The sequence below is a fragment of the Anthonomus grandis genome, chromosome 2 (genome assembly GCF_022605725.1).
Source record: "Anthonomus grandis grandis chromosome 2, icAntGran1.3, whole genome shotgun sequence".
Classification (NCBI taxonomy): Eukaryota; Metazoa; Arthropoda; class Insecta; order Coleoptera; family Curculionidae; genus Anthonomus; species Anthonomus grandis.
Window position 1 is genome coordinate 24,864,127 of NC_065547.1, and position 16,721 is coordinate 24,880,847.

The window sequence follows — 16,721 nt, forward strand, 5'->3', positions numbered from 1 at the left end:
AATCCGAAAATCTATCCAAACTTCAGACGATCAAAGGGTCTCCTTGGTATCTGTCAACGAATGTCTGGAATGGTTTGCAAGCGAGAGATATTGCCAGGTGTTGGCGGAATTCCCAGCCTTCTTGAATCGGCCTCTTGCCAATTCTTATGCTCTCTTGCCAATTGTTATGTTAAGCTAACTGGGGAAAAGTACCTCCTGAACTTTGAAATTTGGTACAAATGGTCGTACAAGTGATGTAGAATTGTATGACGTCTACAGTAAGGTGTAAGGGTTTATAGATATGATCAAATATATCAGAAATAAATTTACCAAAAATGTAAGGAAAAATTAAAACCTTTAATAAGAATGTTATGAGCTATCTAACTTTTCTCTAAGAAGTCAAGATTCGCTACAGAAGCTTTAGATTTAATCCTTTAAATTAAAGGAGGCCAAAAGTAAAGATATTTTAAAAAGCCAAGTTAAAACAATACTTAAATATAAAAATTAAAAAGAGTGAAACAGTTCCAGATCAGCAGCAACAATTAAAAAAAATACCATGGACTGGTAATTTTAGTAAAATAATATAATGTGTCCCAGGAATATAATATAAATTATCTTTGTAAATAAAAATAGCTCTGATTTTAAAGAGTACAAAATCTATGGTATTAATTAAGTGACCACAAATACTCTTAAATTCTTTTAAAATTTAACTATAACAATCTCAAAAAATATAATAAAGATGGTCAAAATCAGTAACAAATCTGATTGCACAAAAATTTCTAAAAAAATCGTTTTACTCGACATGTAACTTCCTCAATAATGTTACTTTTAGTTAAAACTTCTGAAAATCTGAAAAGTATTAATAAAAATTAGTTTCAATAAAAATAAATAAATCTTAGGTAGCTCAGTTATTCTATATTATTAAAAGGGTTTGAATTACATGAACTCAACGTAATGTTGTACACCCAAGCAGTGCAGTAATTTTCAATTTGCAAAAGTAAAAAAAATTAAAAATAAACTGCAATTTAAAAAAAAAATTCTCTGTACTAGTATCCAAATTACTTGGTTTGAAAGCTCCATAATAAATATGTATTAATATAAGTTAAATCTGATAGAAAAATTGAATTACACATGCCAAATATTACTACATCTGAAAGGAATTTATTACAGTTGACTACAATTATGGAGTTGTCTAGGGAATGTAATGTGCAAGCATTATTTGAAACTATTTTCTCCCTCTCCCTCTCTCAATACTTTTGCAATTAATAGTCGCACAGTATGTCCAGCAAACAGTGAAAAGCTTAAAAGAAATCTTTTTTTTTTTAAGATAAGTCACTTTTAAATATAGAAAAACCAATTCATCGTAGAAATCCAAAATTATATACACTAATTGTCCGAATTAAATAACTCAGTAGCTATTCAGCCTTATAGGTTTAAGTTATTCCCAAAACCATTATCAATTCAAAAATGCGAATGAATCCAAGCTGCTCTTCAAATGATAGTTAAATGGTGTGCGGAATATTCCCTATCCATTAATCCCAAAAAGACTGAGACAGTGCTATTCACCAAAAAGTTGAAAATAACATGCCTTCTAGCACCCAAAATATCAGGCACCTCACTCAGTTATGCTTCGGATGTAAAGTACCTAGGTGAGACACTCGAGCATTGTAGGCGCACAATTGGCAAGACCTGGGGCTTCTATGTGGATAAAGTCACAATTCGTCGAATACTAGACCATGCTCAAATAATGTCTGCCTCAACACAACGGAAACAATGAGAAACGTACCAACGGGGGCTTTGGATGTCATGCTGTGTGACGCTCCTAGACATAGATATCAAGGAGATCGTCCTACTCACAATTTATGTTTTTAGATATCCTGTACAATTAACATAGGGGCATTGGAGTCAATCGTAAGGCGGGTATTACTAATATCAATTTGGGTGGTTCCAAAGTTCCTTCAAAAACAGAGTGGATTAAGAGGCACAACCACATAAAGGAAAATCGGGCCGCCGCTTTTCAACCAGCTGAGGGGAAAATTCTCTACTCCTTTAACAAAGATGCACAATGAATCTTGTTGTTGTATGTCAGTGAGTGTTCTGCATATATTAATTAAGTTTACTGTTGAACAAATTTGGAAAGTATGAGAGGAATTAAGAATTATTAAATATTAAGAGGAAAAGATGCTTCAGCGTCCACATCGACCGATACGCAAATCCGAAGCGATCTAGTCACTTTAATGAAGGAAATTGCGATTTATTTAATCTATTAATGGACTAGAAAAACTTCGCAGTGATAACATCCATCAAAATAACCCGATTGCCCGCAATTGTATTGAGAAGCTTGAAATCTTCAAAAAAGCCACAAAGCAATATATTGATAAGCTTAAATAAGCAACTTTAGCACTTATTGCGAGAATTCCTAGTAGTCAACAATATTCTTAGCTTGACAACACGGTTAATCTTTAAAAATTAAGTTTTAGTGGTATTGCTGAAAAAATGTACTCTGCCAACTCTTAGGCGGCATGTGCAAAACAGTGTGATAATCCTTGCATAGATATTAATAAATCCTGTATAAATAACTACTTTTGATGAGGTAAAAACATTTCTTTACCAAACAAGGATCCACAAAATAAAAAGAAATATCGCAGTATTTGGTCGATTTAGTCAAAGTCGTCCAATTAGTACCTTACCTTGTTCGTCAAAGATCCTTGAATGAATATAAAAGATCATTGAATGCTATTAATATCCAACTTAATAAACATGTTAAAATAAATATAAACATGTTAAAAAAGATATTGCCTGAAACGCAATCGGAGTTTCGGAGACTATACACAAGATGGATATCTGCATACTCAATAAACAGGAATTCCATAATTCGATTTAATTCAAATTAAATTAACCAAGAAATCTTAAAAGATGGGTACTTCTTTATTATGTATCATGAATCAGAAACGTTTGAGAGAAACATTTTCGTTTACATTTTTTTTCAGGTTGTTTTTTTAAGAACCACACTGCATTTTTAAAAACATGTACTTTTTCAACTGAAAAAAGAACATATCATGTTCTTTTTAATTAAAATAAAACAGTGATTCCTTAGTTATTTTTTTTCTCCAAAAAAAGAGGTTCATCTTATCAATAATGAACAAGAATGCTTTTTCTTTAGTTTAGGGTTAAAGCTATCCATATATATTATTTTAGAATCTTTATTATACAGGGTGCTTAAAATTTAAGCATTATAATGTACAACCTAGTCCGCTCCTGGTAAAATGTGTTTTAAGGACTCCGTTTTAAGAGGTCTTTAGTAGTGTTGATCGCGTAAAATTTTTATTAAATTATACTTCAAAAGTTATTCAAGAAAAACCGATTTGGAGCGAAATCTTTAAGAGGCCGTATCTTCATAATTAGATGTTGTCATTTAACCTCCTTTGTAAAACCTTTAGTTTTCGAGATTTCTGTACTATACATACAAAAAGCATTCTGGTTATCCAAGTTTCCTCATGTACAGGGTGTCCCATTTTGGGTACTTTTGTGGGGTATCTCCGTTATTTTTAACGTTAGCGTGATGCGGTTTTCGCGACAGTGTGCTACTTCTCCGTGAAAATAACGATGCCGTTAACAAAAATTCCAAAGCCCTCTTAGTTTTTAAGAAATAGGCCATTTTTGAAAATTCGACATTTTGGGACCCCCCTTGTATTTCGGTTATTCTTTAACTTATCGAATATGTAAAAAAACAGTTTTATAGATTTTTTTCCGTAGAATGCAGTGGCGTAGATTATTTTTTTTTAATTTACTGTTTTTGAGTTATAAGCCAAATTTATGTTTTTTTTAATGGAACACCCTGTATATATATGCACTAATAAATTTGTCTTCTTTTTACCTTTTCAAAAATATATAATGTAAGAAAGTAGACTCGTCTCAGGTTTAGAATCGACTATATTGATCAGATAGAAAATACATATACATTTCGTTAACAATAATATTAATTGGTCTTGATCTATTAACCTACATCAGTGTTGCGACCTAGATTTGACGTTGGGTTATATTTGTAGATACTAAATAGTTTACATAAAGGTAGCACCACATCTTTCCCCTTTTAAAAGAATGGCTTTTATTTTGGGCAAAGATAAAAGACATTCGTTTTAAATAAAATATTTGCCCGTATTTTGGGAAAGCTGTGTTGCTTTGTGAAATACCGTAATTATTAGTCTATCCTACCCCTTTTTTTTTTTTTTTTTTTTTTACTACAAAGACTTACTCTTAAAATATTTACAAATTATTATCACTATTACCATAATTATCCTTACACTTATACGTCACACTACTACGATAAATACTTTTATAAAATAATGTTTGCGAATAAGTTATTTACAATGTGTGAGTATATGTCAACATATAATATTACTATACTAATTCTGTTTAATTTGTCGCGACATTAGATTTATATACATACATAATACGTCAATTTTCACTAGCACAGTATTTGTGTACTCTGTTTTTATGCACAGTAATTACTTTCCCTTTTTCACTTTTCACTGTACAATTTACCCCACTTGTACTTATAACTACAAAAGGGCCGTTAAACCAAGGATCAAACTTCGTCCGATTTTCTTTTTTAATGACTACAAAGTCACCTGGGTGCAGACTAAGGCTTTGAGAAGTTCTATCGTACTCTTACTTGCGCTTATCTTTCGCTCTGATTACAAAATCTCTCGCTCGCTGTAAAGAAATTTGAAGTTTATGACGAACTTCTTGATAAAAGGCATCAATATTTTAAATTGGGTCAATATTGTTTGTCAAGTCAGAAGTAAACTCAGGATTTCTTCCAAAAACTAGCTCAAAAGGCGTATAATCATGCAAAACTCCTGGGGTTGTATTAAAGCAAAATGAAAAATATTTAATATACTTGTCCCAATCTGTCCAAGAATCATTAATGTACGACCTTAAATAGTCATTTAAAATTCTATGATTTCGCTCACAACCTCCGATGCTTTGGTGGTGGTAGGCTGTCGAAAATTTGTGATTTATTTGTAGTAGATTGGTCACTTTTTCTAAAACCTCATTCTTAAATTCAGTCCCTAGGTCAGTACGAATCTCTTTCATCGGTCCATATACCAAAATAAAGTTATCTACTATTGCCTTGGCTACTGTTAATGCTTCTTTATTTTGTATAGGCGCGATGATAAGATATTTCGTTAATTCGCATTGCATGGTTACGGCATAAACATTATTGTTATCGCTTTTTGTAAACGGGCCAATAGTGTCTATGCATACAATATCGAAAGCTCGTTGCGGTGTTGGCGTAATGACCATGGGTTCCTGATGATTAATTTTGCTTTTGTTTACCTGGCATTTTTTACAAGTTTTTACATAGTTTGCAACATCACGTGACATCTTTTTCCAACGAAATTTGGTTTTTAGTTTTTTCAAAAGTCTCTTTTGACCGCAGTGACCGCCGCAAATTGGGTCATCATGATACTTCTGAATAAGTTTTTGTTTTTCATCCTTGTCTATTATAAGTTTTGGGTCGTGGTATAAAAATATTTTTAAATTGTGTAAATAGTCTTGTCCTAGTAATTTAAAATCTTCAAACGTGCACGTACTAAATATTTCATCATTTAATCTTAATTTTAATTTTTGCAAATTGTTTTCACTAGCCATTATTCGAAGCTGAGACAATATTTTCCCTAAAGAAAAATTGCCATTAGTGAAATTCATTTTGCTTTCAGCGTTGATTTTATTTTTACCGTGATTTTCCAAAATTATTCGTAAATAATCTGGCTTAATAATAAATTTTATACTAGGAATTTTAATTAAATCGTAGTTATCATTTGTTTGTATTATTTTTAAGTCTTTACCTGATTCGAGAGAACGCGTTTTTGAATTATTTTGGGACACGAATGTTTCCTGTTGTTTTCTAGACATAGACCTAGTTATTGCCAAAAATTTGCTTAGACTCTGACGTCATATTCTTAAGATCTTGCATATTAATTCTAGATAACGCGTCAGCTACGACGTTATCCTTACCTTTTATGTATTCGATTTCAAAATCATATTCCTCTAAATCTAATCTCATGCGCATTAGCTTTGAAGAAGGATTTTTCATTGCAAAGAGATAAACTAGGGGTCTATGATCTGATTTAACTAAAAAATGTGTGCCATATAAATAAGGTCTAAAGTGATTAATGCCCCAATGTATGGCTGCCAATTCCTTTTCTATGACAGATTTATTAGTTTCTCCTTTTGTGAAACTTCTTGACGCATATGCTATAGGCAGATCTTGACCATTTGATTTTTGAGATAGAACTGCACCGCAAGCCTCTTTTGACGCGTCGGTTGTCAAGATAAAAGGCTTTGAAAAATCTGGGTGTTGTAATATTTGCGGATCAATAAGCATATGCTTCAGCCTGTTAAACGAATCTTGGCATTCTTTGGTCCATACAAATGGTGCATTTTTTTTTGTTAGCTTAGTTAGTGGTTTAGCAATTTCTGCGAAGTTTCGTATAAACCTTCTATAATAATTACAGAAACTAGTAAACCGCCTAACGTCATCGCCGTTTGTTGGAATTGGATATTTACGAATTGCCTCATATTTCGATTCGTCAGGTAAAATACCATCCGCGCGTATTTGATGACCAACGTAACAACAATTGTTTTGGAAAAATGCACATTTGTTTGGGTTTAATTTTAGATTAAATTTACGACAGGTACTAAACACACTTTTTAGATTTTCAAGGTGGTGACCTACTGAGCATCCAATAACAATTAGGTCATCCATATATAAAAATGCCTTTTCGGGGGTTATTCCCGCAAAAGCGATACTCATCATTCGCTGAAAACTATTTGGACTAACTTTCAAACCGAATGGCAGCCTAGTAAATCTATAAGAACCTTGATTTGTGCTAAAAGTTGTTATATCTCTGGAATTTTCTTCCAAGGGTATTTGATGAAATCCCGATTTAAGATCTAATGTAGAAAAATATTTGGCTCTTCCCAATTGATCTAAAATTTCAGAAATTGACTTAATCGGAAATTTATCAGCACAAAGTTACTACCAGACGCCATTTTTTCTCACCGTCTTTGGATTTTTAGGAACCAATAATATTGGGCTATTATATTCAGCATACGATGGCTCAATAATATTGTCTTTAAGCATTTTATTTACCTGCGCATTAACTTCGTCTGTCTGTGAGTACGGTGTCCTGTAATTTTTTATGTAAACTGGGGAGTCATCAGTAAGTCTTAGTTTTTGTTCGTAAAAATTATTAGTTGTCAGTAAATCTGATTCTAGTGCAAAAATATCACAGTACTCTTGGCATAAATTAATCACATCATTTTGTAAATATTCCGCTATACCTTGTGTATTTAATTCTCTTAATAATAGATCGTTTCTGTTTTGCTGAGTTGTAATATTTTTGTTTTGAACACAAAGAATGTTGTAGTTGGTTAAATCTGAATGACTTATTTTGGGGTTTTTTAAGGTTACACTATCAAAATTTGTATTTAAAATCCTTATAAATGGGCTCTGACTGGACACTATAGATCCGGCGACAAAAACTCCTGAAGCGATCTCTTTATTTACAATTACTGCGTCGGTTTTAAGATTTTTTAGCGAGTTTAGTTTTCTTACCACTTCGCACCTAGGTGGTATTATTAAAACATCTTCCTCCGGACTATTTAAAATTGGTATGAAAATATCGCCTCTTCTGCTTTTTACCATCATGGTCCAATTACTATAGTCCAGTAGACATTGGTATTTTGTGATAAAATCTCGCCCTAAAATTCCGTCGGCTGGAATTGGAAAATCGTGGCTTACAATATGAAACATGCTGGTAAAAGTACAGTCTTGTATAAAAATATTTGTTTTTGTAGTTCCAATAGAGTTTGTGTAGCCTTCAGTCACGCCTTTTATTTTGCAAATGTTAGACCTATCAACGATTTATTCAGGGTCTATTTTCGTTCTTTTGAAAATAGAAACGTCCGCTCCAGTATCAACCAGCAAGGTAACTGTTTGATATCCTGTCATTGCTGTTTGGACTGCTACAAAATTTGATAGTGCTAGGTCCATACTATACATTTTTAGGAGTGCCCCAAAGGACCTTGTTGGGGTTCCTGTGAGTTTTCCTGATGGTCACTCCCCGTATCCATCGCTCTAATATACCTATTTGGCCGTCTAAAGTAGCTGGGTCGACTATTGTAGCCGCTATTACCCCTTCGTTGGTTGTAATGTCTCTCATACTGACTGTGTTGGTATGTATTGGGGTCGTTTCGCATGGTATTCGGCCTGTGTGGGGGTCTTTGATCGTAGTGGCCTCTTCTAGGAAAATTATTCCTTGATCTACCCCTAAAGTTTTGTCTGTTTGTGTAAAATACTGATGCGCCGGGGGATGCCGGGTTATCAGCGCTGCAATTCACAAATTTCGCCAGAGCTTCTTGCGTGGTTTGGAAGTTTCCGGCTTCCATGATAATTTTTACTTTTTCCGACGCTGCATTGGTGCTTAGAGCTTTGACCGTTGTATTGGTTGTATAAGTCTCTGCGACTTGCTCCGGAACTCCTTCGCCTATATACGCCCTTTTAAGCTTTTGAGCCAGTCCCTCTATTTCAGAGAGGTATTTCTCATCGTTATGGCGTTGCTTTAACCCTAAAAGTTTTGATGACACGGACTGCGAACTTTCCAGTTTTATAGAATTTTTTATTTTCGCATGAATTAGATCCAATGTGCCGCTGTCCCCTACCAAATCTCTTGCCTTACCAATCAGTTTGGTTTTGACATAAGCCACAGCATTTACCTCATGCGTTTCAACATTTGCTTTAAGCAGTGTTAACGCATCAAGAAATGAGGTTAGCTTATCTCCCGAACCGTCAAATTCGCCAGGCAAGATTTTGCTAGCGAGATTAAAAAACTCCATCGTGTTCATAGGCATTTTAGTGATCAAATTTTGTGTCTTGTTCGTCACTGTATCTGTTTGTTGATTGTTAATGTCAGTAATTTCGTCTGTTAGATCTATTTCAACTAGCTCGTCCTTTATTTGGGGGTCTATTACCTTTACTATCGATATAGGGACCTTGTAATCAACAGCGAGAACTTGGTACGATCTAACAACTCTATCTCGGGAAGTGTTAAAAATAGGTTTAATAGAGTTATATTGATTTTCGTTTAAATTTGGATAAATTCCTGCTACTGTTTGTACAAATTCGTTATATAATGTTAATAAACTATCCCTGACCTGGTTTCTGACACTTTCTGATTTGGGCACCTGTGACTTTAATACTCTTTTTGATTCCTGATTCCTTTATAATATCTTTGATTCCTTTATAATATCATCTTTCAAGTTTGATAGCTTGGCATAAACGTCCTCAAAACTTGATTTTACGGTTGACATAGACAAAATTTAATCTTAAATAATTCTGCTCTGTCTTATATTAAAAATTCATTCATTCGAATTAACCCATATGTTTAATTTAAATTAAATAAATAACTATATTGTTTCGTTAACATTAGCCTAAAATATGTTAATTTAATTAGTTACTCTATACGAAAATAAATAGCTACCTATTATTTACCATATCACTAACACTACTCGGTAGTAATAAGATCCTATCCCATAAAATAAATAGTATATTATCTCTTTGATGTTAATTAAAAAAAAATGCATATAAAATATGGTCGTTTGACGCCTGTAACGAAATACTACTCTAATCGAATATGTGCCTGTCTAAGAAAAAAAAAACTGACCTCTGCTAAACTAAATAGTATACTTTAAAATGCTTTGCAATGTCATTTAAGTGAATGTCCTCATAGAATCTAACGTTTACACCTTTTTTGAAACTATTAAATTGTCCTTGTGTCAGCGACTTGGTAAAATACTACCGTTTATTATTCCTCGGAAGTAAATGGGAAACTGCGTGGAAACTGCCATAACAGTTTGTGCCCAGAAACCGAGATCCAAAAGGTTGACAAAACAAATATTGGTACATACCAGATATCGCCTGCTTATATTTTTTTAAATTCTCGTTCTTACACATCTGGCTGTAAGCTTTAGGCGTCCTCCGTAGACGTCCTTTGTCCCTGTGGTGCCCTCAGATATATGCTTCTGCCTATATCTCGTTTCAGACTCCTTCGGTACATTTTTCGCACATTGAGGACAGTCAGTATTATTACGCACACGGCTATGATGTACAGTACGATGCGGATGTCATTAGGGACGCTCATTTTATCTTCCTCAACGATAAAGTTTGAGTTAACCACTCCCGTACTTGTAACGTCACTTTCCTTCGAAACGGATTTTCCCATATTTACGAAGTTTAAAAATAGGGATTCTCACTTTTCTACCGAAATAGCGCGTTACTTTTAGGTAAAGAAAAAAAAAAAAAAATTTTTCATTTTACGGGACTGGCAGGATCGCCATGTAAGAAAGTAGACTCGTCTCAGGTTTAGAATCGACTATATTGATCAGATAGAAAATACATATACATTTCGTTAACAATAATATTAATTGGTCTTGGTCTATTAACCTACATCAGTGTTGCGACCTAGATTTGACGTTGGGTTATATTTGTTGATACTAAATAGTTTACATAAAGGTAGCACCACAATAATAGTATGCAATTTTCTAAAATTAAGGACATAAATCTATTATTAGGCCATGAATAACAATAACAAAGATAAAACTTACACAAATCACTAACAAAGAATTGGATTCATTGCAAATACATTGGATGCAATCAAAATATACCTATTGAGACAAAAGCATATTATTAAAAAAAATACACTACAACACTATAGCTCCAATTTTTACAACATAAGCTTGTTTTGTAGCATAAAGCAACAAAACATACAAAACAAAAAACTCAACTGTATTTAACAAAAAGAAAAAAAAAATTAAAGGTAATGTTCAAAATGATGACCATTCTCTCGAATGCAAAATTGGCACATTTTTGTGATTCTTTCAATGACATTAAATAGAACCATTGGTCTCCTTCGCAGATTTTGAAAGGCTAAATTAATTGCCTCTCGAAGTTCGGCAATTCCATCATAACGTGTTTTATACACTTCATTTTGTAGATACCCCCATAAAAAAAATCCAAAATTGAAAGATCTGGAGATCGTGGGGGCCATCTTACAGGTCCATTGGTACCTATCCATCTTTGCGGAAAATTATTCTCAAGAAATTCCCTTACTAGCCTAGAATTATGACTAGGAGCACCATCTTGTTTTAAGTAAATTGCATTATATTGTGCTAGCGGAATATTTTCTAGCAGTTCAGGAATAACTTCCTTAAGGATCTCTAGGTATCTACGTGCTGTAAGACCTCCTTCAAAAATCCGATAAACTATTTTTCTGCCCAAAATAAAACAAGACACTCCAACTTCAAAACGTCCCTGTTGTGCCCTTTCGAACAATAAATACTGATTTTCTGTTTTCCAATTCCTGGTATTGTGACGATTCAAAATGCCCGCACTTGAAAAAAAAACATTCATCTGACCAAATAACAAGTCTGCCGAACAAATCATTAGCTTCGATTTGTTGTAGATACCACCGGCAAAACAGTGCTCGGCGCTCTGCATCGCCAGGATGCAACTGTTGCACAATACTAAATTTATACGGATGATACTTGTATTTTTTTAGGATCCTTTGAGCATTAGTTTTTGACACACCAATATCTTTCTCAATTTTTCTACATGAGGACGAAGGTGTTGCTTCAATATATCCCAAAACATCTATTTCTTTTCTTTCCCTATTCTCCTTGTTATAGGTTTTCGGACGCGGACGAACAAAGGTTCCGTGTTCAACTAAATTTGCTTTTAAGCGAGCAAATATCTCAATAAAGGGTTGTCGCCTCTCTAGATATCTAACAAACACAAACTTATAATCGTAATTTACCATTTAAAACATACCAACATATCATATTTTTCGTAATTTTCATACGCTGCCATTTTTCAAAAAATTTATTAAATAAAGAAAAAAACAAATACTTACAATACAAATATTTGACATTTAGTTGACTTTTGTTTTGTTATCAACAAGAGTCATGGCCTACTAATAAATTTATGTCCTTAATTTTAGAAAATTGTTATTTATTAGTATGTTTCTTTAAAAAAAGTGCATACCATTATTTTTTTTTGAAAAGGTAAAAAGAAGACAAATTTATTAGTGCATATATATACAGGGTGTTCCATTAAAAAAAACATAAATTTGGCTTATAACTCAAAAACAGTAAATATTAAAAAAAAAAAAACCTACGCCACTGCATTCTACGGAAAAAAATCTATAAAACTGTTTTTTTTACATATTCGATAAGTTATAGAATAACCGAAATACAAGGGAAGTCCCAAAATGTCGAATTTTCAAAAATGGCCTATATCTTAAAAACTAAGAGGGCTTTGGAATTTTTGTTAACGGCATCGTTATTTTCACGAAAAAGTAGCACACTGTCGCGAAAACCGCATCACGCTAACATTAAAAATAACGGAGATACCCCGCAAAAGTACCCAAAATGGGACACCCTGTACATAAAACCATCAATGTATCTCCTATTCTATGTAGTAGATTTAATTTTACTTTTTGAAGTATGTAATTCCATATCTTTTTTAAAAATTTTTGAAACAATGTAGTATCTGTGGCTTTAATCGCTATTGAGAGCCGACTAAAATTAAAAAAGAAATTCAGGGTAAACGTATTGCTTCAGTTCCATTTAATTATAACAGCTTAATAATTGTAATTTTCGTTCATATAGCATAAGACCGCCAATAACAACTGGGTACATGGTACGACCGGGTGGCAAGAATCCTCCAGATTTAGCGGAAATGGTTTCGGAACTGGGTATTTTCGGAGTCATTATTGGGTAACTATTTTGATTCATAGTTTTTCATAATAATAAACAAATATTTTAGTGACTCTCAAAAAATCATGGTAAATAGGCAAGTGGGGCACATGCTTAGGACCAAAGTGGCGACGGCGGACGAGGGAGGCGTTGCGGCAGGCTATGGCGCCCTAGACAGTCCTTATTTGATTGATATATGAGAAATTATATTACCTTTTAATACAATTGTGTTTTGTTATTAATTTTAACTAATTAACGTTACATTTTGCAATATATTTTTATACAATATAAAAACTCCTTTTTATTTTTATAGAATTACAATTAATGCATTCTGATGCAGATAGGCTAAGGATTCCCAGATGTCTCGAAATCCACCGTTAGGTGTTGGTACAGGAAGGTTAAGCATGTGCTTTTATTTCAAAACAAATCACACCTAATAACTTTTTTATTAAAAAACACGTTTATTTAGATTTACAGGGAGAAGTTCAAGATTGGATTTAATAATGCCTAATAATTTAACTGCCATCGGATTGTGAATATCTACAACTCAATTTCGTTACAAGAAAATTTGCACTTGCAACTTCCTGAGGCAATTAAAAGCTCCAAAGGAGGCTAGCTTCCTTTGCGTTGTCAGTTTCAAATAAAATAAATCCTGGAGACACAAACTTCTTTTCAGGGAGCAAAATATAGTACAACTGCTGTTGAAGCGGCTAAAAAATAGGCCACATTTTTTAAATAATAATCAGGTTCTGGAAAATCAATCAAATTTAAAAAGCGATATAACTCGGAAGTTTTGACACTCGATAAACAAAAATAATTAATTAATTTAATATACTTATACTCATTAAATACAGTGACTTAGGATTACTAGCATTATTTATTTACACTATATATATTTATTTCGATTTTAAAGTCGGGCCAATATTCACGAACTGTCGAACGTCGAACTGTCCTAATACCGGCGGAGGAGCCTTATACAGGGTGTTTTCAAAGTTGAGGCATTTATTTAAACTGCTTGTAGGACTCAGGATAAGGAGTTATACCAAAATTATAATATGCATAATAAAAGAGATAGTAAAACATTAATATTTATAATTTGAAAAAAATATAAATGTTAATGTCATATAAATTCTTACCGTTTTTTGTTTAATGCTCTTATCAAAAGTTGTGCTATTGTATGGATTTTAGTAGGAATATTTTGTTGGATCAGTTGTATCAGTCTTTTCATAGTGCGTGTTTTATTTGTCTGATTATTTTGTACCGAAAAATGGCCCATGTTTACGAAAACAATGGACATAATGCTTATTCATAAGTAAGTATTATGTCCCACTCTCCATAGAGAGTGTGAACAAAATGCAGCCGCAGCATGCAGGTTGTATGCGGAAAGGTTTCCTTTAAGAAATCATCTGATCCTACGTATGTTTATAAAATATATTACAGTTATTAGTCTTCGGGATATAGGACATTTGAAAGGGCAACTAGGAGGCGACGCTGGAAGAGCTGCTCAACCTGAAATGTTACAAATTGAGGAAGACAATTTTAGAAATCAATTTCGAAAAAGACCCAACAATGAGTACTAGAGCAGCTCCAGTTGAAATTTTTCGTCGTAAAGGGTGGAAGACAATATGACAAGAACAGTATTATCTTCTGATTATCAACAGGTGCGAACGTACCAGCCTGAATATCATCCTAGACGAGTTGTAATTTGAAAGAAAGAAAGAAAATGTGCTATATTACGTAAGAATAATCTTGTGTACAAGCATCCTACAAGCTAAAAAAACAAAACACAAATACAATTTCAAAAATTGACAAAACAATGAACAAAATTAAACACAAGAAGACAAAACTTTTTGAACATACTTAAATTAAAAATAACTAAATAAAACAATCAATTACTAAATAAAGGTAAACTTGTTGACAAAACTAGAGAAGAAAAAAGGAAAAAAAGAAAACTTTCCAACATGTCCAAGGTTAAAACCTATCATTAAAAAAGTCATCCAGGTTATAATATGCCTTAGCCAATAAAAGCGAATTTGACAGTGGCTTTTAAAACAGTTCGGCAGAAGTGAAAATTGTACGAAATTAGTTTTGTGTACAGACAAGGCGACATTTGTACGAAATGAAGTGCAAAATTTCCACAACAAGTCTATGACAGGGCAATAGAAAATCCGGATTTTGTAAAAAGATCTAACTTTCAACATAGATTTTTATCAAAAGTCTGGGCTGGCGTGGTAAATAGCATGCTTATTCGACTCTTACCTACTTTTTTTTGATTTTTTATTATAAATGGCAACACCGCTTCTCGCTTAATTTCTGGTTGAGAGGCGGCGCGGCGGATCCCTGATTTGCTATTTTCGGCACAGCACAATCAGTATACCTCATTTTGCTGTGCGGTTGCATACAGCACTGTTATGTCTTAAAGCGCTATTTTAATTTTTTATCTTTCGGTAGAATAATTTTCTTAATAAAAAAATTTATTTACACTAATAGCCTAAACCTAAAAATAACAAAGTTATAGCGATATTAATAATTTTGTCAAATTTAGGCAAGTTGGCCTTGAACTTTTTGAAAGCAAAACAAATAAATCATTGTTTGAATAATAAAATGACAGTAGCCATAGAGATTTTATTAAATAAAGAAATACTGACAGTTACATGTTAGCAAAGTTTGTGATTTTCGTAAAATCTAAATTAGTAAAATTCCTTTTACGCATATTGAAAAATGTGATATGTTAGAATGTTACCTTGTATGTCGAAAAAATAGTGACAGAGCGCTAGAAGAGTACCGCCAGAGATTCCAGACTCGTAACTTGCCAAACCGTAGATACTTTTTAATTCTCTACAGAAAATTTAGAAGTAACGAAAACGTGTTTAAAAGAACTAGAAGAAGGAACCAATTTATAGTAAGCGAGTATGTTGAAATTTCCATTTTGGCATATTTTGAAGCTCATATGGAAAACTCAACTAGAGATTTAGCAAGAGCTTACGGTGTGAGCTTAGTAACAATTTGGCGGGTCTTAAAGAAACACAAATTTGTGCCATATAAGTATCGACCAGTACAAACATTGTTGCCTGGCGATAACGAAAGAAGACTTGCTTTTTGCAACTGGTTACGTAATGCATATGAAGCTAATGATAATATTTTAAACCGTATAATTTGGAGCGACGAAGCTAATTTTTCAAACAAAGGTATGTTTAACCGTAAAAATGTACACTATTGGTCCCAAGAAAATCTTTTCCTTACTGATCCCAGAAATCCTCAAAATCAATTTAGTATAAACGTTTGGTGCGGCTTAATAGGAAGCCAAGTAATAGGACCTGTGTTTTATGATGGTACTTTGACTGGAAGGAGATCTGTTGATCTCATATTATCTGGAGCGCTGGAAGATTATTTGGATAATGTTAACTTGGAGAGACGGCAACAAATCTATTTTCAACAGGATGGAGCACCTCCCCATCAACTAAATGATGTAAGAATATTACTTAATAGACTGTTTGACGATAAATGGATTGCGACACATGGCCCGATTCGTTGGCCACCTAGGTCACCAGACCTAACCCCTCTAGATTTTTATTTTTGGGGTTACATAAAAAATGAAGTGTATAAAAAAAAATACAGAACCGTTGATGAACTTCAAACATATATTAGGCAAATAATTGGATCAATAGATAGAAGATCAATCTTAAAAGCGACAAGACGTGTGCTTAAGTGTGCTCAGAAATGTATTGAACAAGATAGCGATGTTTTTGCTCATTTATTGTAAATTAGTAGTTTTACTTAATGTTATTTATTTCAAAGCCAACTTACCTAAATTTGACAAAATAATTAATATCGCTATAACTTTGTTATTTTTAGGTTTAGGCTATTAGTGTAAATAAACTTTTTTATTAAGAAAATTATTATCTTTTAATTTATGTAAA

The 16,721-nt window shown here is 33.0% G+C and overlaps 1 protein-coding gene across 4 annotated transcripts in view; it reads left to right on the forward strand.

Annotated features, from left to right (window-relative positions):
- The window catches only part of LOC126750105 (glutathione synthetase-like), a 49,170-nt gene extending 36,075 nt beyond the window's left edge, over positions 1-13,095 (forward strand). For all 4 annotated transcript variants that reach the window (XM_050459612.1, XM_050459610.1, XM_050459609.1 and 1 more), the window contains 2 exons: positions 12,715-12,822; positions 12,872-13,095. In XM_050459612.1, coding sequence (XP_050315569.1) covers positions 12,715-12,822; positions 12,872-13,001 — 238 coding nt within the window. In that variant the 3' untranslated portion in view covers positions 13,002-13,095. The remainder of the gene's footprint in view (positions 1-12,714; positions 12,823-12,871) is intronic.
- The last annotated feature ends 3,626 nt before the right edge of the window (positions 13,096-16,721 follow it).